This window comes from Neoarius graeffei, chromosome 7, assembly GCF_027579695.1.
Source record: "Neoarius graeffei isolate fNeoGra1 chromosome 7, fNeoGra1.pri, whole genome shotgun sequence".
Classification (NCBI taxonomy): domain Eukaryota; kingdom Metazoa; phylum Chordata; class Actinopteri; order Siluriformes; family Ariidae; genus Neoarius; species Neoarius graeffei.
In genome coordinates this window covers 16,824,970-16,845,922 of record NC_083575.1, presented here as the reverse complement: position 1 = coordinate 16,845,922, position 20,953 = coordinate 16,824,970, and the positions used below count along the sequence as shown (strand labels likewise).

Below are 20,953 nucleotides of genomic sequence, written 5' to 3'. Positions count from 1 at the left end.
TAACCTTTGTTTAGAACACGTGGCCACACACAAACACACCTTAGCTAGCCATCCAGGCTAACTCTTTGTTCAGGCCACGTGGACACACACACACACACTGTGTGTGTGTGTATGTGTATATATATATATATATATATATATATATATATATATATATATATATATATATATATATATATATATATATATAATTTCAACTGACATTCATTTTTATCTTTATAATAAATTATTGTTGAAACTGTTTGTGTTCCGATATTTTTGAAGTCGCCCAACCTCAAAGAATTCCAAGGTGCATATGAGTTGTGTAATACGGTAAGTGATCATAATAATTTGGAATGTACTATAATTTAGCTGTTTGGTAATTTATTATTAAGCACCAAAATTAATGGTATTATTTAATGAGACTGATTTAATGAGATTGATCACTTAATTACCAATTGCACCTACACTGGTTAATTTTGCTACAGTATTAAATAGGAATCTAGGATTATTTTTGTTCTATTAGGGAGGAGAGATATGTTGATCTAGCAGCACTAAGCTTTTCTATACATCAGGAAGCTCTCCTTCCACGTTAATTTGAACGCTGCCAATTTTGTTTGACTCCATTTAGATTCCAATTTTCGAGTGGTCTGTTTTAATGCACGAGTGTCATCATTATACCAGGGTGCTAATTTTTTGTCTCTGACCATTTTCCTTGTAAGAGGAGCTGCATTATCTAAAGTATAGCTGAGCGTTGACTCCTAAGCATTCAGTTGCCTGATCAAGTTCTGCAGAGGCTGACAGTGACCCAATCAAAGTTGATAACTCTGGGAGATCACTTATAAAGCTCTGTGCAGTAGTTGACGTGAATGTACATTTAATACAGTAGCCTGGTGAGGTGCAGATATTACTTGCACACATTTTGAATGAGATGAGGTAATGATCTGAGAACTTCAGACTGTGGAAGTGTGACTATATTTTCTACGTTTAATCCGAATGTTGGTATTAGATCGAGGGTGTGACCATTATTATGGGTCGGTCCTATGACACTCTGATTAACCCCTACTGAATCTAAAATGGACACACATACTGCTTTCAAAGGGTCTTCTGGGTTATCGAAATGAATATTAAAATCTCCAACTAAGGCTTTGTCTAAGGAAATAACCAGGTTTGAGAGAAAATCTGCAAATTCAGACAGAAACTCAGAATATGGCCCCGGGGGCCTGTAAATAATAAGTAACGGAATTAAAAGGGTAGACCTATTTTTTGAGGCTTGAAAGTTTGTGAACTCTTTAGAATTTTCGATATTTGTGCATAAATATGACTTAAAACATCAGATTTTCACACAAGTCCTAAAAATAGATGAGGAGAACCCAGTTAAACAAATGAGGCAAATATTATACTTGGTCATTTATTTATTGAGGAAAATGATTCAATATTACACACGTATGGGTGGCAAAAGTATGGGAACTTTTGCTTTCAGTATCTGGTGTGACCCCCTTGTACAGCAATAACTGCAGCTAAACGTTTCCGGTAACTGTTGATCAGTCCTGCACACCAGCTTGGAGGAATTTTAGCCCATTCCTCCATACAGAACAGCTTCAACTCTGGGATCTTGGTGGGTTTCCTCACATGAAATGCTTGCTTTAGGTCCGTCCACAACATTTTGATTGGATTCAGGTCAGGACTTTGACTTGGCCATTCCAAAACATTAACTTTTATTCTTCTTTAACCATTCTTTTGTAGAACGACTTGTGTGCTTAGGGTTGTTGTCTTGCTGCATGACCCAATGTCTTTTGAGATTCAGTTCATGGACCGATGTCCTGACATTTTCCTTAAAAATTCACTGGTCTAATTCAAAATTCATTGTTTCATCAATGATGGCAAGTCGTCCTGGCCTAGATGCAGCAAAACGTGCCCAAACCATGATACTACCACCATCATGTTTCACAGATGGGATATGGTTCTTGTGCTGGAATGCGGTGTTTTCCTTTCTCCAAACATAACGCTTCTCATTTAAACCAGAAAGTTCTATTTTGGTCTCATCCGTCCACAAAACATTTTTCCAATAGCCTTCTGGCTTGTCCACGTGATCTTTATCAAACTGCAGACGAGCAGCAATGTTCTTTTTGGAGACCAGTGGCTTTCTCCTTGCAACCCTGCCATGTACACCATTTGTTGTTTAGTGTTCTCCTGATGGTGGGCTCATGAACATTAACATTAGCCAGTGTGAGAGAGGCCTTCAGTTGCTTAGAAGTTACCCTGGGGTCCTCTGTGACCTCACTGACTATTACACGCCTTGCTCTTGGAGTGATCTTTGTTGGTCAGCCACTCCTGGGGAAGGTAACAATGGTCTTGAATTTCCTCCATTTGTACACAATCTGTCTGACTGTGGATTGGTGGAGTCCAAACACTTCAGAGATGGTTTTGTAACCTTTTTCAGCCTGATGAGCATCAACAACGCTTTTTCTGAGGTCCTCAGAAATCTCCTTTGTTCGTGCCATCATACACTTCCACAAACGTGTTGTGAAGATCAGACTTTGATAGATCCCTGTTCTTTAAATAAAACAGGGTGCCCACTCATACCTGATTGTCATCCCATTGATTTGAAAACACCTGACTCTCATTTCACCTTCAAATTAACGGCTAATCCTAGAGGTTCACATACTTTTGCCACTCACAGATATGTAATATTGAATCGTTTTCTTCAATAAATAAATGACCAAGTGTAATATTTTAATCTCATTTGTTTAACTGGGTTCTCTTTTATCTATGTTTAGGACTTGCGTGAAAATCTGATAGATAGATAGATAGATAGATAGATAGATAGATAGATAGATAGATAGATAGATAGATGGATGACTTTTTATTCATCCCCAAAGGGAAATTAGATTGTCATAGCAGTCCAGTAAATTTGAATATAATTAAAAAATACAATGAAATAAAATAAAGTACTGAGGTCAAGAGAATGGGGGGAAAAAATAATATATATATATGTGTGTTCAATAGGATGCAAATATTACAAAAATATGATGCATCACTACGGATAATATTCCCATGTCACATGTCCCATAGTAAACACGAAGTATACGTTATATGTGGTGCAGAGGGTGACAGGTAGAATTAGTCCAAATGTGTGACCATGGCTCTAACAGAGGTAGATGAGTTGTGAAGTCTGATTGCCGTGGGTAGGAATGATTTCCTGTATCGTTCCTTGGAGCAGCGGGGTTGAATGAGTCTGTTGCTGAAGCTGCTCTTTAGCTTGTCCAGTGTTTTGTGGAGGGGGTGAGAGGGATTGTCCATGATTGCCAGCAATTTTGTCAGAATCCTGCCCTCCACCACCACCTCCAGGGTGACCAGTTTAGAGCCAACAACAGACTCTGCCTTCCTGATCAGTTTGTTCAGTCTGTTGGCGTCCTTTGTCTTGATGCCTGCACCCCAGGACACCACAGCAAAGATGATGATGATGATCGCTACAACAGACTGATAAAACATCTGCAGCGTCTTGTTGCAGACATGAAAGGACCTGAGCCTCCTCAGGCAATAAAACCAGCTCAGGCCCTTCTATAAGATGGCCTCTGTGTTGGTGGACCAGTCCAATTTATTGTCCAGTGTAACGCCCAGATACACTGGACATGGGTCATATTTATGCACAAATATAGAAAATTCTAAAGGGTTCACAAACTTTCAAGCACCACTCTACATTATATTAGTACAAAGAACTTCAAATGTATTAAATTTATAACCATGTTCGTGTGTTACACCTGGATAATCATTATAAAAGAACCACGACGCCTCCTTCTCTGCCAGTTAGATGAGGCTGTTGTATGTAACTTGATCCAGGAGGATTAGCTTCATTTAATGCTGTATATTCATTTGGTTTAATCCATGTTTCAGTTAAACACAGTACATTTAAACTCCTGATCAGTAATAAGTTCATTAACCATTAGCGCTTTAGATGTAAGAGATCTAATATTTAATAGCCCCACCTTTAGATCAAAGGTGCTGGCAGTGGCTGTACAGTTAGTATGATCTAATTTTATATTGATTAGGTTACTGGAACAAACTCTGAATATTTCTACTTTTTTGTTGAGCTCGGGGAACAGACACCGTCTCGATGTAGTGGACCTTGAGTGACGACTCTGTGCAGCTAGCAGTCAGTCGATTTGTCTGTTCTTCTGCTCCCTGGCCTTGGCTCTGGATTGTCAGAAATTAACTAGGCCTGTTCTGAGACTATGACCCATGCTGCAGGAAATGAGAGCAGCACCTTCCCGAGTGGGATGGATACCGTCCCGCCCTAACAGGCCAGCAGTGCCCTCAAAATTAGCCCAATTATCTATAAAGCCCACACTGTTTTCAGAGCACCACCTGGACAACCAGCAGTTCAGCGACCATAACCTGCTGTAAGCTACATTGCCACACTGCATTGGGATGGGGCCAGAGCATACTACACCATCGGACTTCGCCTTCGCTAATTTAAACACCTCTACAAAGTTACTCTTGGCAACCTCCGACTGACGAAGGTGTTTATCATTAGCTCCTCCATGGAGAACTCTTTTTGAGAACCTGTGCTTGCCCAAGAACCTAAGATTACCTGCTATGTCCGGCGCCCTGGCTCCCTGTATACACCTGACTAAAGCTGCTGGTGCTCCTAAAGGCTGAGCTAATTTCACATGCCGTATGATGGTCCCCTATAACCAGAGCTCTTTCAGGTTCCTCAGCGGGTGCATCACTAAGGAGAGCAAACCTGTTCGGCATAGGAAGCGGAGAGGAGTGGTGCTCCTGTGGGCGAGCCTCAGCGGTAGCTTTGGCTCTACGCTTATGCCGCTGAGTCATCACCCATTCATCCCGCTGTAAGGGCTATAATGCCAGAGTTGGGGGATTACTAACTCCACCTAGGGCATCCAGACTTTCCCCGACAGAAACTGCACTGTTCTCATTCTCACTGGCCTTCTCTAAAGCCTGGATACGTGCTTCTAGGACTGCAGTCTTCTCCGTCAGAGAGCTAACTAATCTGCACTTATCACAAATAAAGCTATCGCTAGCGACTGAGGAAGAAAGACTAAACATCCTGCACTCAGCACACTGAACAGGTTGAAGGTGTGCCATGATAAGATTCACGTACCTTTAATCGAAGATCTGTTGATTTATTAAAGCAGATCCGATGTGGATGGCCTCCGCTTGTGGTCTTTACGCAGGTGGAAAAATAAAGAAAGCTTCCGGTCTTGGCGTTCTTCCGAAAAAAGGGGGGGGGAACGGAAAAGTGAAAGTGGAAAGTACAAAAAGGAAAGCGAAAATACAATAAAAAATGGAGGATACTGGAAAATTTATTTGTAGAAAAAATAAAGATTCGTGATTTAACACCAACACTCGTGGAAAAAAGACTCGTCGCAAACAACTCTGAAACCAGGAAGTGCATAGCACTGTGGTGAGCATGTGTGAAAGAAGAGTCTGAAGACAGTAATCATCTGATTGTTTAATTCGTCACTCTCTGCATATACACACTGCCATGGCCTTCTGTCCCGGCAATGAAGTCCTAATCAGTGTGTGAGCTAGCTGTAAATACTTCTCTGCCTAGAGACAACAAACAAACAAAAAATCTCATTGGATAACTTTTGTCAGGACACTAACCCTTTCATTTCTGAAGCAAATTGGATAGAAAATGCGACCAAATTAGAGAATAATTACACTGAAATTATGAAAGAATAAAAGCAATTAAAGAATGAAAGAAATGAAATATAACATTTGAAATGCTGATATTTTTGGGCCTTCTCTGAAGGCCGAGGAGGCCCTGACGGTTCCCCCCTGTTTACAAGAGAAAAACATGCCAACGGATTTTGAAAAACTGGAAAAGTGTTTGTATAAATAATAATAATGGCTGTTTTTTTTTTTTGTGGTATCAAATATTCCATTCAGCTAGCAAGATATTGCACTCGTCTTCAACTTGTTCAGTATCATGCTAGCTGAATGGAATATATCTGATATGCAACTCAAATCCAGTCAATATTTTTTTTTAACGTCATGCAGATCTGCAATGAATTTTGAATGAAAAATGCGAGTTTTTCAACACAAGAAGATAAACTTCAGATCTTCAAAATCTGTCTTCAGATCTTTCTTCTTATTATTGCAATTATATAGATACATTCACAACGTACCCAAATTTATCAAAACAATTCATTGATTTCCTCAAGAGTCATATGTAAAGAATTATGTCATGGTTTTGAATTTCCATGTCCTGGATAAAAAATACAAGTGGATTAGTTTCCAATTAAACACTCGTGTCCATATAATATATTATATGGTTCTGTGTTTGAGTCCAGTAGCCTACAGGGGCCTTTCTGTGTGGAGTTTGCATGTTCTTCCCGTGTCTGTGTGGGTTTCTTCCGGGTGCTCCGGTTTCCCCTAGAGTTCAAAGACTTGCGGTTAAGTTAGCATGGCCATGGGCTGAAGTGCCCTTGAGCAGGGCACCTAATCCACAACTGCTCCCCGAGCACTGTAGCATAGCTGCCTGGTATGTGTGTGCTCGTTGCTCACTTGTTTGCATGTGTGTTCACTGCTTCAGATGGGTTAAATGCAGAGGTTAAATTTCACCATGTGCTTAAGTCTCTGCTTGAATGTACATGTGACAAAGGCTTCTTATAAAAGAACAGAACATTTTAAGGACAGTTCTGAAAATCAAGCAAGTTAAAGAATTTAAATGGTGTTTGTTTGTGTCTTCAATCTGTTTGCTCATTTCCATTTTTTCCATATTTTCATTTGAATTAAGTGCACTTAATTTTATCAAAGCATTTTGCTGATTGAATTTTGTGTAAATTAAATACTGATGCTGCAAATCAGAAAATCAACGTGACCTTGTAATTGTTAGGCAGCAGTAGGAACAGATCTCAGGTTTTGAATGTATGCATAAATGTACATACACTACTTTTGTCTGTCATCTTTGCTCTATTTTAGTGTGCTCTGCTGACAGTAGTGCGGAGAGACTCATTCGCAGCAAGTGAGAAAGAGATCTTCCAGGCGCTGTGTCGCTGGTGCAAACAAAACAGCGAGGAACCTGGCGCACGTGATGTGATGTCAGCAGTGCGGCTGCCGCTGATGAGTCTGTCCGAAATGCTGAATGTGGTCCGGCCCTCTGGCCTCCTGAGTGCTGATGAGCTGCTTGATGCCATCCAGACACGCTCCGAGAGGAGGGACATGGAGCTAAATTACCGCGGCATGCTCAGTTAGTCTTTATTACTCTATTCTCAGTTTTAAAAAAATGCTTAGTTTCGCTTCAGTCATACTCATATGAACGGGTGTGTTTATTGTTCTAATTGTTCATTGGCTTTCACTGTGTTAACTTCCAGGTACACCATCCAGAATGTGAAAATCTATCAGTCTAATTAGGTGCTTGGAGCACAGCACTTATTTATGCCCCCCCCCCCTTCATTTTCTCCCCAGTTTGTTCACCTGCCACTTCCTGCCTCCCAGCCAGATCTTCCTTATGCTAAGGTCCCACGTAGTTAGTTGATCTGTGAGAACGGTGGCTGGGGCGACCGTGGCCATTCCGGCAGATTTTGGAGGTGATCATCGCATAAACATGGGCAGGGTAAATATCCAAATTAAGCTGTAGCAGCCGTGACAGAAGACACCAGTAAAACCAATGGCAGCAGCGACATACAGCCTTACGACGATGACTGCAGTGTTTACGGTTTTCATGGCTGCAGCATGGCAGAGCCACAGTAAGACGAAATAAGCCACACCCCTAAGCAAACCTTTCACTTTCTGCACTATAAAAAGGGGTTCTGTGAGTCATGCATGGCTGCTGGTGCTGTTCCTTGAACATTTTAAGCTTGATGATTGCGATGGAATGCTACGGTAAGCCTCACTGTGGCAGCGGGAGTGTGTTTGAAGGCCGGTTTGTGACTGGAAAGCGAAAACAGGGACGGTAAGTGGCAGTGGAAGTACCTGTTGTTGATTTAGTGTGCTGTGTTTGTGTTCAGTGATGGGGGAGAGGAGCAGAGAGAGGTGTTGTCCTATCCCATCCCCCCCCCCTGGCTGGAGTCACACTGGTTTGTTGGATCAGTTCTTCTGTTTAGACTGCTGAAAAGTGTGTTTTTTGTTTGGGTTGTGCTTTAAATAAAACCAAAAGTGAATCTGAACCCACCTGCCTGTCTATTCCGCGTCCACCACTGTCAGGGATCCGTTAAACTGGTGCTGAAAGCCGGGGTGCTGAAAAGGAACCATCTCCATGGAGTCCTCCCCGTTCAAAGAGCTTGTTTATGCCCTCGCCACTGCCCAACAAAACCAGCAGCTTCAGGCACTGGTCGTAATGCGGACTGAGCAGGAGTGATGCTTCAAGGCCCTGCTACAGGCCCAGCAAGAGGACCACCTCCTGCACCTCCTCACTCCAACAGGTGCTCCAGCCCCAGAGTCTACAGGGTTCCCCCACGCCACCTTTCTGAAGATGAGGCTGCATGATGATCTGTAGGCCTTTTTGGAGCTCTTCAAGCGAGGCATGGGGGTGGCCAGATGAGCAGCGAGCGGCCCACCTGCTACCACTCCTGACCGGTGAAGTGCAGCAAGCGGCTCAGCAATTGACCGCAGATAACCGGCTGGAATATGTAGATCTAAAGCATGAGATCCGACAGCGAGTCGGCCACTCCCCAAACCAACAGCACTTCCGTGCACCGACACTGAAGGTGGTCCGCCAGCCCTTCGCCTACAGCCAGCAGCTGCGGGACACTTGCTGGCGGTGGTTGAGGACAAAAGACCGCAACATTTGAGGGGGTCATCAACACAGTGGCACTGGAGCAGTTCATCACTTTGCTGCTGAGGGGGACAGCAGATTGGGTTCAGTGCCACCGCCTAGCATCACTGGATCGAGCCATTGAACTGGCAGAGGACCATCTGGCAGTGGCTCCAGTGGCAAGTGGACATCCTGCCTCTTTTCTCTGTCTCATCTTGTTCCTCCCCTCCCTCCTGTCCCCTCCCCATACCACGGAAGCGGGGGCTGATCCCACTGCAGCCAGCTCCGCAAGCCCTTGGTTTCCCTTCCCCCTTTTTCCCCTTATGTTTGTGTTTTCCCTGCAGGTGAATGCTCCTTGGCCCAGCAGTGCAGAGGTGAGGCCTGGGCCGGTTTGTTGGTGCTGTGGGGAGCCTGGGCACTTCCAGGACCAGTGCCAGGCGATTTGAGATGGGGGCAGTGGTCCAGGTCCCCCCAGTGTACCAGAAACTGCCCTTGATCGAGCTGGAATGCACTGCCTACCAGTGAGTATTCAAGGGGGTACACATCAGGCTTTGGTGGGTTCTGCTTGTAATCGGACCTCCATGCATCAAAGCCTGATTCAATGCAGGGTGCTGGGAAATGCACAATGGGTGAAGGTTTAATGTGTGCACAGGGATGTCTGCTGATGCCCATCACTATTCACGTTGGGGGAGAGAAACATGGTGTGGAAGCTGTGGTTCGCCCAAGCCTCACCCGCCAATTGATCCCGGGAACAGATTGGCTGGGGTTTAAAACCTTCATGAAACAGATAGTAGTGGGTGGGTCCTGCAGTATCATGTCATGGGAAAATCCCACTGCAATGTTAGCTGAGGAGGGGATCCCATGTCATGATGACACTGAGTGGGAAGAGCTCTCCTTCCTCTCTGGGGAATCCTTTCAGGGATTTCCCATTGGAGCAGGTGCATGATGAGTCTCTGAGACACGCTTTTGAGTCATACTTTTGTATGACTTAAAGATGGGCTATATCAAGTGGTCCTGAAGAGCTGTAGGGAACTTTTATTCCATGCGACTCATCATAATCCTATGGCTGAGCGCTTGGGGCAGGATAAAACACTAAATCTTCTCATGGCCGGATTCTATTGGCCAGGGATTCGCGCCGATGTCCGCAGGTAGTGTGCGGCTTGTTGCAAATGCCAGCTGGTAAATCCAGTGGCCACACCAAAAGCACCATTGTGCCCATTACCCTGAATTGATATCCCCTTTGAAAGATTTGGCATGGATCTTGTCAGGCCATTAGATCGATCAGCATGTGAGTATCACTGTCTTCATGGATTATGCAACACAATATCCAGAAGCAGTGCCTCTCCGCAATATTTCAGCACGCGCTGTTGCAGAGGCACTCTTCCGCATTATCTCCCGAGTTGGAATGCTTAAAGAAATCCTGGCTGATCAAGGCACTACTTTTGTGTCATGCACACTGCATGAATTGTACAAATCATTGGGGATTAAATCTATTTGCACTAGCATTTATCATCTGAAAACGGATGAGCTGATCGAACAATTTAACCAAACACTTAAGAACATGATTTGTAAGTTCGTTCACAGGGATGTTTTAAAAACTGGGACAGGTGGCTAGATTCTGTTTGCAGCGCATAAGGTCCCACAAGCCTCCACTGGGTTTTCCCAATTTGAATTGCTGTATGGGTGCAAGCCCCTTGGTGTCTTGGATATCATTAGAGAAAACTGGGAGGAGGAGCCTTCTCAAAGCAAAAATGTCTATGTTCTTGACCTGAGAGCAAAACTCCACGCGCTGAGTCACATGACCCAGGAGAACTTGCTACAGGCCCAAGAATGTCAATCTCACCTGTACAGGAGCATGGCTAAGGGAATTTGGACCAGGAGATAAAGTCCTCATTTTACTGTCCACCTCAAGCTAAAAATTACTTGCCAAGTGGCAAGGGCTCTTTGAGGTCACGCAGCGAATTGGGGAGGTCGACTATGATGTCAAATGTCCAGGTAGAGGCGGCATGTCAAATTTTCCACCTCAATCTCCTGAAACTGTGGCGCGAAGAGGTTCCTGTGGCTTTGGTGATGGTAGGGCAGAGATGGGACTGGAGGGAAGTCTAAAAAGTGCAGCCCAATTCACCCAAGTCCCGTGTGTGTATATACATCGCAGAATGAATATGTCGCACTGACCTCATGGAGCACCACATTGAGACTCCCCCAAGGGTGGTGGTGCACAGCCACCTGTATCTGTAGCTCCCGGAGCACAAGAAAAATGTGGTTTGGGATGAACTCCAGGCTATGTTTAAGGTGGGGGTAACTGAGGAGTCGCGCAGTGACTGGAGCAGCCTGGTGGTCTTTGTTCCCAAAACCAATGGGTTGGTCCGGCTCTGTGTGAATTATAGAAAAGTCAATGTGGTGTCTAAATTTGACACACATCCAGTGCCTTGCATTGATGAACCGCTTGATCGGTTAGGCGAGGCTTGCTTTTACTTGACACTGGATTTAACAAAGGGATGTTGGCAGATCCCCCTTGACTCCATTATCTCGCAAGAAAAATGGAATTTTCCACTCTGTTTGGTTTACACCAATTTGTCACCCTTCCTTTTGGAAAGCCAATGCCCTAGCGACATTTCAGCATCTCATGGGCCAAATTCTCCTTCCCCATAATGTATATGCAGCGGCCTACTTGGAGGACACAGTCATCTATAGTAACGATTGGGAGCGGCATCTACAACATCTCGGGGTGGTCCTGACGTCACTGGTCACTAAGGCATGCTGGACTCACAGCAAACCTGAAAAAGTATGCAATCGGGTGGGTGGAAGTACGATTTCTGGGCTTTGACTTCAGTCATGGGCAGGTGCAGCCCCAAATTGATAAGACTGCAGCGATTGTGGCCTGCCCAAGACCAAAAAGGGGGTGAGGCAGTTCCTGGGGCTGGCTGATTTATTATAGGTGGTTTGTGCCTAACTTTTCGGACGTCACCAGCCCACTGACTGACCTCACTAGAAAAGGAGCACCAGATCCGGTTCAGTGGATGGAGTCATGCCAAGAAGCCTTTACCCAGGTAAAAGCTGCACTGTGTGTGTGGGGGGGGGGCACTTTTATCCTCCCCTGACTTCTGTCTTCCTTTTGTTTTGTAGACCAATGCATCAGACAGGGGGCTGGGGGCTATTTTGTCTCAAACGGTAGAGGGAGAGGAGTGCCCCATACTGTACATCAGCCACAAACTCTCCATGCAAAAGATGAAGTATAGCACCATCGAGAGTGAGTGCTTGGCCATTAAATGGGTGGTCCTCACTCTCCGTTATTACCTGCTAGGATGCCCTTTCACCCTCTGCTCAGATCATGCCTTGCTCCATTGGTTCCACTGCATAAAGGTTGTCAGTGCGTGGATCACCTGTTGGTATCTGGCCCTGCAGCCTTTTACGTTCGAAGTGGCCCACAGGCCAGGGATGCAGATGGTGGGTAACGGACTACCTCTCCCGGCAGGGGGGAAGTCAGCTGCAGGCTGGATGGCTCCCTGGTGTGAGTCGGGTGGTGGGGGCATGGTCAAGAGCCGGTTTGTGAATGGAGAGCAAGGCAGGGGAAGGTGAGTGGCAAAGTGGAAGCACCTATTGTTGATTTAATGTCCTGTGTTTTGTGTGTAGTGACTGGGAGCAGATAAAAGAGGAGAGGAGTAGAGAGAGGTGTTTTTTTTTTTTTTTTTTAAATATTCCCCCCCCCCCCCCCCCAGCTGGAGTTACACCTGTTCATTGCATCAATTCTTCTGTTTAGATGGCTGAAAAGCATGATTTTGTTTGGTTTGCAGTTTAAATAAAACCGAATGTGAATCTGAACCTGCCTGCCTGTCTATTCAGCATCCATCGCTGTCAGGGATCCATTACGCTCACATGTCTCAAGGATGCCTTCATGATTTGCGATGGATGAATTCACCTGGTGCTTGACCCATAGCAATTTTCGGCATGAAATTTTCCGGGGATGGAAGCCATGCTCTTTTGGTTGTCGAGGTAGCTCCCCGGCTCTAGTGTTCCAAAGGAAGGGCCCAGAATGTGCTGGTTGACCCCCAGAAGGGTCAAAATTATCTACTAGTGTCTACCGTGAACTGATTCCAACTATGTGAGGCCTTAGCTTTAGTATCCGACAGCTACCACCCGGAGAAGATCAGGGCGAGCACACGTTTCCTCTGTGACTCAAGTCAGCAAACTGCTGTTCGTGCTGCAACACATGGCAGCATAACACACTGGGAGGAAAGCACTATCTGCGGTCTTCTTCAGACATGAAGTCACAGGTGCCTGCATTTGGCTGGCGTTACTTTCTGTCCCCCGTCAATCACAGCATGACGTCCTGCCTACACTTGCTGTATTGGGTCCCATTCACAGAAGGCATTAGCATCATCAGGATTCAAACTCATGATGATTATTTTTTCCAGTTAAGAGTCTCATTATCCTCTGAGAGAAAGCAGTTAGAAAATTCAACAAAGATTAAAATGTCCTTATTTACTTGCTTATGTTGTGTGTTTTTTTTTTTTTTTTTTGTCTAATGCAATAATGGTGAATAAACCATAATTAATAGTGATTTAAATTCCAAGTTACACTCAGTGTGTTTTAGAATCATTAAACATGAGTTAGGAGAGATGGCTTAAAAATGAAAAGTGGAGTTGTATGCTGGAAATGATTGGGTTGGCAGGGTCAGTTGCTATTTCATGAAGCGTTTTCTTGAACCGTTATTAGTTCTCCTGCTAAATAATTTTACACAGACAGTTTGCACTGTTGTAAAAAATTAAGGCATGACCAGGTAAGCAATATAAGCTTCATAGTTCAAACAAACAGGTGTAGAGAAAAATGTGATTGATCTGTTTTTACCCAGGCTTATATTTAAACACCTGTTGACTTGTCAGGGAATTTTCTTATGACATTTTATAGTGTTGAAGGATTAAGTAAACATCATTAATCCTCCAGTCACTTGAAGCTCAATTAGCAAAACATGCACAGTCTGTCTGTCTGTCTGTCCATTCTCTCTGCTCTGTGTTCTTGGTTGTTCTTGACCTTTATCCTGAGTTCATGCCTGTTTATATGCACCTCTTTACTCTTGTCTTTGAAGAGACACTTTTGTAAATTGTAATACATTTTTGGACAGTACTGCTGGCTCAAGGCCGCTACAACATAGAGGGGAAACCACACCGATGTATATCAAACACAAAAATAAGTTTATTTAAAAATGTAAACCAAAGCAAAACTGTAGTGTATATCAGCATAATGGAATGTAGCGCCAAAAGGTAAATAAAAGTAAGTTCGAGCGTAGTCAGCGCCACAGCAAGTGTGATGTCGAGCAAGCAAGCGCCCTCTTACGGACTGGGAGGTCCGGATTTTATCCAGCTCCTAATTACACCACCAATTAGTCATGTCATCAGAGCCCTAGAGCTTTCCCTGCTAGCTGAGAGACAAACAGAAACCAAAATGCTGGCAGAACAAGAGGGCTAGTGACGAACCCAGCATGAGAAAGCTGCAGTATCACACCTCCCCCCTGAAAGAAGAGAGGCCCATATTCCTGGGACTCTAACTCCCATCACAAATAATAAAGAATAAACTCCATAAACAACAAATTCAAAACTGTAATAACTCATTCACTCTGGAAGATGTATATACCTCCATGATCAGTCACTCATGGTGGCACAACCATTAAACCCCACTCTCACCCCCCAGCCTCCTCCATGTTCTACCCTCCAGCAGATCCTGGCGCCTGGACAGCAAATTAAGGACTGACAGAAATGGAGAGAAGACAAAGGTATTAGAGATATGCACGCAATCACATTGTCCCATCTGGTGCCCGAGACAGCGCATCCATCATCACGTTCTCAATGCCCCGGATGTGACGAATAGACAGTGTGTAGGGTTGCAAAAAGAGTGCCTACCACATAAGGCGTTGGTTAGATTTCTGCAATGACTGGAGAAATATGAGGGGATTGTGGTCAGAAAAGACCACCACAGGATGTAAACCACCCCCCACATAGACGTCAAAGTGCTGGAGAACCCAGATCAATGCCAGGGCCTCCTTCTCAATTGTTGAGTAGTTTATCTGATGTTTATTGAGCTTGCGTGAAAAATACCCAACAGGCTGATCCACGCCGCTTTCATCACCCTGAAGGAGAACTGAACCGGCCCCCACCTGGCTTGTGTCCACCTGTAACTTGAAAGGCTGATCTAACCGGGGCGCAGCCAGGACTGGTGCAGAACTCAACAGTTTTGCATTTTCAAATGCCTGCTGGCATTGAACAGACCACACAAACTTCGCAGAACCCTTAAGTAAATTGGTCAAAGGAGCAACAACTATAGAAAAATTACAACAAAAATTCCTGTAATAACCAGTCATTCCTAAAAACCGCATCAGTTCCTTCTTAGTAGATGGAGGAGGAAACGCGTCTATGGCCAAAACCTTGGCTCTTACTGGCCTAACCTGACCTTGACTGACCACTTTGCCTAAATAGACTACAGTGGCCTGAGCAAACTCCCTTATTACCAACACCTTTTTGAGTCATTTGGGAGGGGAGCAACGGGAACAGTTAAAGTCTTTAATTTGGGGGTTTTCATCTTTATTTTCAGACACGCCAACTTGCACCAATCTGATCGAGCATGACATAGACGTGGGAGACGCTCGGCCTATTTGGCAGAGGTTTTATCATGTTGCCCCAGACAAACATAAGAGTTTGGAGGCGAGTGCGCGGTACCTTGTGGATAACGGGTTAGCTAAGTCATCTTATACAAGTTGAGCTTCCCCATGCTTGCTTGTTAGGAAACCAGATAACACCGGTTTTGCACAGATTATAGGAAAGTGAACATTGGTCATAAAACTGGACTGTTTTCCACTGCTCAGGTTGTGTTTGATGCATAGCTGTTTCAATGCCTCAGCAAAGGTCTTAAATGTAAAATTGGACCCACGGTCACTTTTTGAATTACTTTTGGAATACCAAAGATAGATATAAATTGAGAATGACTTCACAATGGACTTTAGTAGTGATGCTCCTCAAGGTATACGCAGCTGGATACCGCGAAGCCTGACACATTATGGTAAACATGTACACACTGCCAGATTTTGATGGAGGCAATGGACCGACCCAGTCAATGATTCGGTGTTCAAAAGGAGTACCTACAGATGGAATCAGATGTAGGGATGCCGGTTTAATGGATGCATTCGATTTACCCGCAATTTGACAAGCATGGCATGATTTAACAAAATTTGCTGCATCTCTTTTGATTTGCGGCCAATAGAAATGTTGAAGCAGCCGATTGTAGGTCTCCACTCCAAAATGTCCATCTACCTCCCCGTGAGCAGTTTTTAACACAATGCCACGATATTCTTCAGGCACTACTACCTGCAACACTGGATCTGCCACCTCCTTGTCTGCATATGGCAACCACCTGCGAAGCAGCAAGCCATTCCGCACACAGTAACTGTTATCAGACTCATCTAAAGCAAGATCAAAATACTTTTGCAAGACCTTTATCTGGGCATCCACAATTTTTTACTATGGGGAAAACGTTGGTAATTCAGGGACAAACAATTTTACAGTACTGGACTTGGATACATCAGCTGTGTGCTTTGCCTGTGCATGAGCCATTGCCCGAGTAACCGCACAGGCAGTGAACACCTCTGGAAAATCCCTGAGACACTTGTCTGGCTCACCTCTGTTTTAACCACAGGAGGTAGTGCTGGTAACCCCTCCGGCCAGACACAATGACCCGCTAGGTTGTTTCCAATGATGTCCACACCATCTATTAGTGCATCTCAAAAAATTAGAATACCATGAAAAAGTTCCTTTTTTTCATAATTTAATTCAAAAAGGTAAACTTTTTCATATATTCTATATTCATTACATGTAAAGTGAAATATTTAAAGCCTTTTTTTGTTTTAATTTTGATGATTATGGCTTATAGCTAATCCAGTATCTCAAATTATTAGAATATTCCCTAAGATCAATCAAAAAAATGATTTACAATGCAGAAATGTCCAACTTCTGAAAAGCATATTCATTTATACAGTCAATACTTGGTTGGGGCTCCTTTACCATGAATTACTGTATCAATGCGGTGCGGCATGGAGGCAATCAGTCTGTGGCACTGCTGAGGTGTTATTGAAGCCCAGGTTGCTTTGATAGTGGCCTTCAGCGTATCTGTATTTTTGGGTCGGGTGTTTCTCATCTTCCTCTTGACAGTGCCTCATAGATTCTCTATGGGGTTCAGGTCAGGCAAGTTGGCTGGCCAATCAAACACCGTAATATCATGGTCAGCAAACCATTTGGTAGTAGTTTTGGCACTGTGGGTAGGTGCTAAGTCCTGCTGGAAAAGGAAATCAGCATCTCCAAAAAGCTCGTCAGCAGATGGAAGCATGAAGTGCTCTAAAATCTCCTGGTAGATGGCTGTGTTGACTTTGGACTTGATAAAATACAGTGGACCAACACCAGCAGATGACATGGCACCCCAGATCATCACAAACTGTGGAACCTTCACACTGGGCTTCAAACACCTTGGATTCTGTGCCTCTCTCTTCCTCCAGACTCTAAAACCGTGATTTCCAAATTAAATGCAAAATGTACTTTCATCTGAAAAGAGGACTTTGGACCACTGAGCAACAATCCATTTCTTTCTCTCCTTAGCCCGGATAAGACACTTCTGACATTGCCTCTGGCTCAGGAGTAGCTTGATATTAGGAATGTGAAAGTTGTATCCCCTTTCTTGAAGATGTCTGTTCGTGATGGGTCTTGATACACTGACTCAGTCCACTCCTTGTGAAGCTCTCCCAAGTTCTTGAATCAACTTTTCTTGACAATCCTCTCAAGACTGCGGCCATCCCTGTTGCTTGTGCACCTTTTCCAGCCACCCTTTTCAGCAATGACCTTTTGTGGCTTACCCTCCTTGTGGAGGGCATCAGTGATCATCTTCTGGACAACAGTCAAGTCAGCAGTCTTCCCCATGATTGTGGCTGTGTGTAGTGAACTAGACCGAGAGATACACTGTGTTCATTCTGTTTTACTCAAACTCGAAATGAAATATTCTAATAATTTGAGTTTTTTTTTTTTTAATGTTTTTGTACTGTATGCCATACTGATTAAAATAGAAAAATGCTTGAAACATTTTAGTTTGTGTAATGAGTCTATAATATATAACATTTTCACTTTCTTAAATAACTGATGGAAAATATTGAACTTTTTCACAATATTCTAATTTTTTGAGATGCACTAGTATGGGCAGAGATGGCCGAACAGCAATGGTAACCTCCCCGTTGACAAAACCAGAGTACAAGCAGATCTTATTGGCACTAAAAAAAGATTGAAGTGCAGTACCACGGATTAAAACAACACTACCCGTGTCCGAGAGAGAAGAAAAAGGCAAAACAGATTGGCTAATAAAAGACTCTAAGGCTCCTGTATCCCGTAGAATTTTAACAGGAACCCTTTGAGCATTTCCTACCAGCGACACAACACTGTCAGTATTGAATAGACTGTAATCAACACTGTCTGACACCTTCGTTTTACCAATAATCTCCACTGGCACATTTGGCCGCTCAGATTCCAAAGCCTTAGAAGTAGAAGAAGCTATATCTGATATAACCCCCTCAACATTAAACTGCAGAAAAAGGCCTACTCTTAGCAACACAACCAGCAAACTTGCCGCTTGCCTTAGCCTTGTCGCGTGCCCTTAACAACAGACATTCTCTCTTCCAGTGACCAGCCTCAAGACAGTAATTACACTTACTTTGTGCATCACTGTCCTATGCTCTGTTATAATTAACAAGTTCGGACCTCACTGGAGGACCCAAATTAAAACGACGAGGGCGATTATAACGATTATATTCATTACATGGAGCAAATTCACGCACCTGATTTTTGTGCGTTAAAACGCCCATTGGCAAGCGCAGATGCCTCTGCAACTGTCTTTACCTGATGTTCATTTACATAAACAACTACGCATTCAGGCAGAATGTTCTTAAACTGTTCAACAACAAGCTCACACAATGCCTCAAACGTATCAACTCCTTCTGCCAAGAGCCAGCGGTGAAAAAAACTTGTTAATTCCCTGGCCACCTCAGAGTGAGTTTGTTTGTCGGTCTTTTTCCAGTTGAGAAAGCGTTGACGATATGCTTTGGGAACTAATTCATAACATTTTAAGACAGCATCTTTAACACACCAATAAACTTTTCTCTCAGCTGGAGGGAATGCAACAAAGGCCTCTTGAGCTTTACTGACTGAGTTTGTAGAAGTAGAGTTTTATCCTCGTCACTCCAATTTCTATCAGAAGCAATGTTTTCAAGCAAAGAGAAAAACACGTCTGGATCACGTTCATTAAATTTGGGAAGAAACTTAATCATACCAGACTATCCCGACTGCTGGGATAAACCTCCACCACTGCCACTAGCGAATATTTTACCCTCTGCAATCCCTTTCCAGCTCCAACAGCTCGTTATGTTTAATCTTTTCTATCTCCAATAAACGATCTTTTTCTCATTCTTGTGCTTCCAATTTCTTTTGTTCTAGCTGTATTTTCAACAGCTCTTTTTGCTGTTCAAACGTCAGCTGGCTAGATTTAAAAGACTGCATGCTGGAAATCGAGGACGTTTCTAAAAATTGTGTTACCGTCGGATTAATCCCAATTGTTGTGTCTAAAAATTGTGTTGCCGGATTACTAATCTCAATTAGAGTGCCCCCCGGCAGCACCTGCCTTTCTTTTAAATTGCTATGAATGAAAGCAAATAACTGGTCTTTTTTAGAAGACTTCGGAATAGTTAGTTCCAGTTGGTAATGATCCGCTACACTGAGCAGCTGATCTTTGGTCAATGTCACTAACAATCTCTCTGATGGAGCTTCCAAAAACTCCTCCACTGCACTCATCCCAAAGTTTTTAAATGTAACACACAAACAACCAACGCTCATATAAAATAAACTACAAATGGATCTTCCAGACTAACCAACCCAAATAACAACTAACAACGCAAAGTACAAGCAGCTAACGAAACAGGACAAACCAACTACGGAGCTTCCCCGTATCTAAAACATTTACCCGCTATATACAGTGGTGCTTGAAAGTTTGTGAACCCTTTAGAATTTTCTATATTTCTGCATAAATATGACCTAAAACATCATCAGATTTTCACACAAGTCCTAAAAGTAGATAAAGAGAACCCAGTTAAACAAATGAGACAAAAATATTATACTTGGTCATTTATTTATTGTGGAAAATGATCCAATATTACATATGTGAGTGGCAAAAGTATGTGAACCTCTAGGATTAGCATTTGACTCTATTAGACTCAAATTAGACTCTAATTTGAAGGTGAAATTAGAGTCAGGTGTTTTCAATCAGTGGGATAACAATCAGGTGTGAGTGGGCACCCTGTTTTATTTAAAGAACCGGGATCTACCAAAGTCTGATCTTCACAACACATGTTTGTGGAAGTGTATCATGGCACGAACAAAGGAGATTTCTGAGGACCTCAGAAAAAGTGTTGTTGATTCTCATCAGGCTGGAAAAGGTTAGAAAACCATCTCTAAAGAGTTTGAACTCGACCAATCCACAGTCAGACAGATTGTGTACAAATGGAGGGAATTCAAAACCATTGTTACCCTCCCCAAGAGTGGTCGACCAACAAAGATCACTCCAAGAGCAAGGCGTGTAATAGTCGGCGAGGTCACAAAGGATCCCAGGGTAACTTCTAAGCAACTGAAGGCCTCTCTCACATTGGCTAATGTTCATGAGTCCACCATCAGGAGAACACTGGACAACAAGGCAAGGCAAGTTTATTTATATAGCACATTTCATACACAATGGCAGTTCAATGTGCTTTACAGAAGTAAAAACAAAAACAGTAAACAATAGAGAAATAAAATTACATAAAATATTTTTATTCTAAATTAAAAGAATTAAAAGAAAATAATAGGAATTTAAACAATAGTAGAAATAAAATAATAAAATAAAATAGAAATAGGAGAAAAAAAACCAAGCAGAATAGAATAAAGAATAAAATAAAGTTAAAATTAAAGTAAATTTAAAACATGCAGAGAAAATAAAAATTATTAAAAAAGAAGACAATATTAAATTATTTAACAGAAAGCATCTGAAAACAGCTTGGTCTTTAACCTAGATTTAAAACTGCCAACAGCAGGAGCATTTTTAATGTCCTCTGGCAGTTGGTTCCATAGCTGTACTGCATAGTAGCTAAAAGCTGCTTCACCATACTTTGTTTTAACAACTGGTTTTAAGAGTAAATTTTTC

The 20,953-nt window shown here is 43.1% G+C and overlaps 1 protein-coding gene across 2 annotated transcripts in view; it reads left to right on the top strand.

The window, feature by feature from the left end:
* btbd9 (BTB (POZ) domain containing 9) overlaps positions 1 to 20,953 on the top strand; it is a 64,540-nt gene that overhangs the window by 24,541 nt on the left and 19,046 nt on the right. For both annotated transcript variants that reach the window (XM_060925324.1, XM_060925325.1), the window contains exon 4: positions 6,931 to 7,198. In XM_060925324.1, the coding sequence (XP_060781307.1) occupies positions 6,931 to 7,198 (268 nt within the window). The remainder of the gene's footprint in view (positions 1 to 6,930; positions 7,199 to 20,953) is intronic.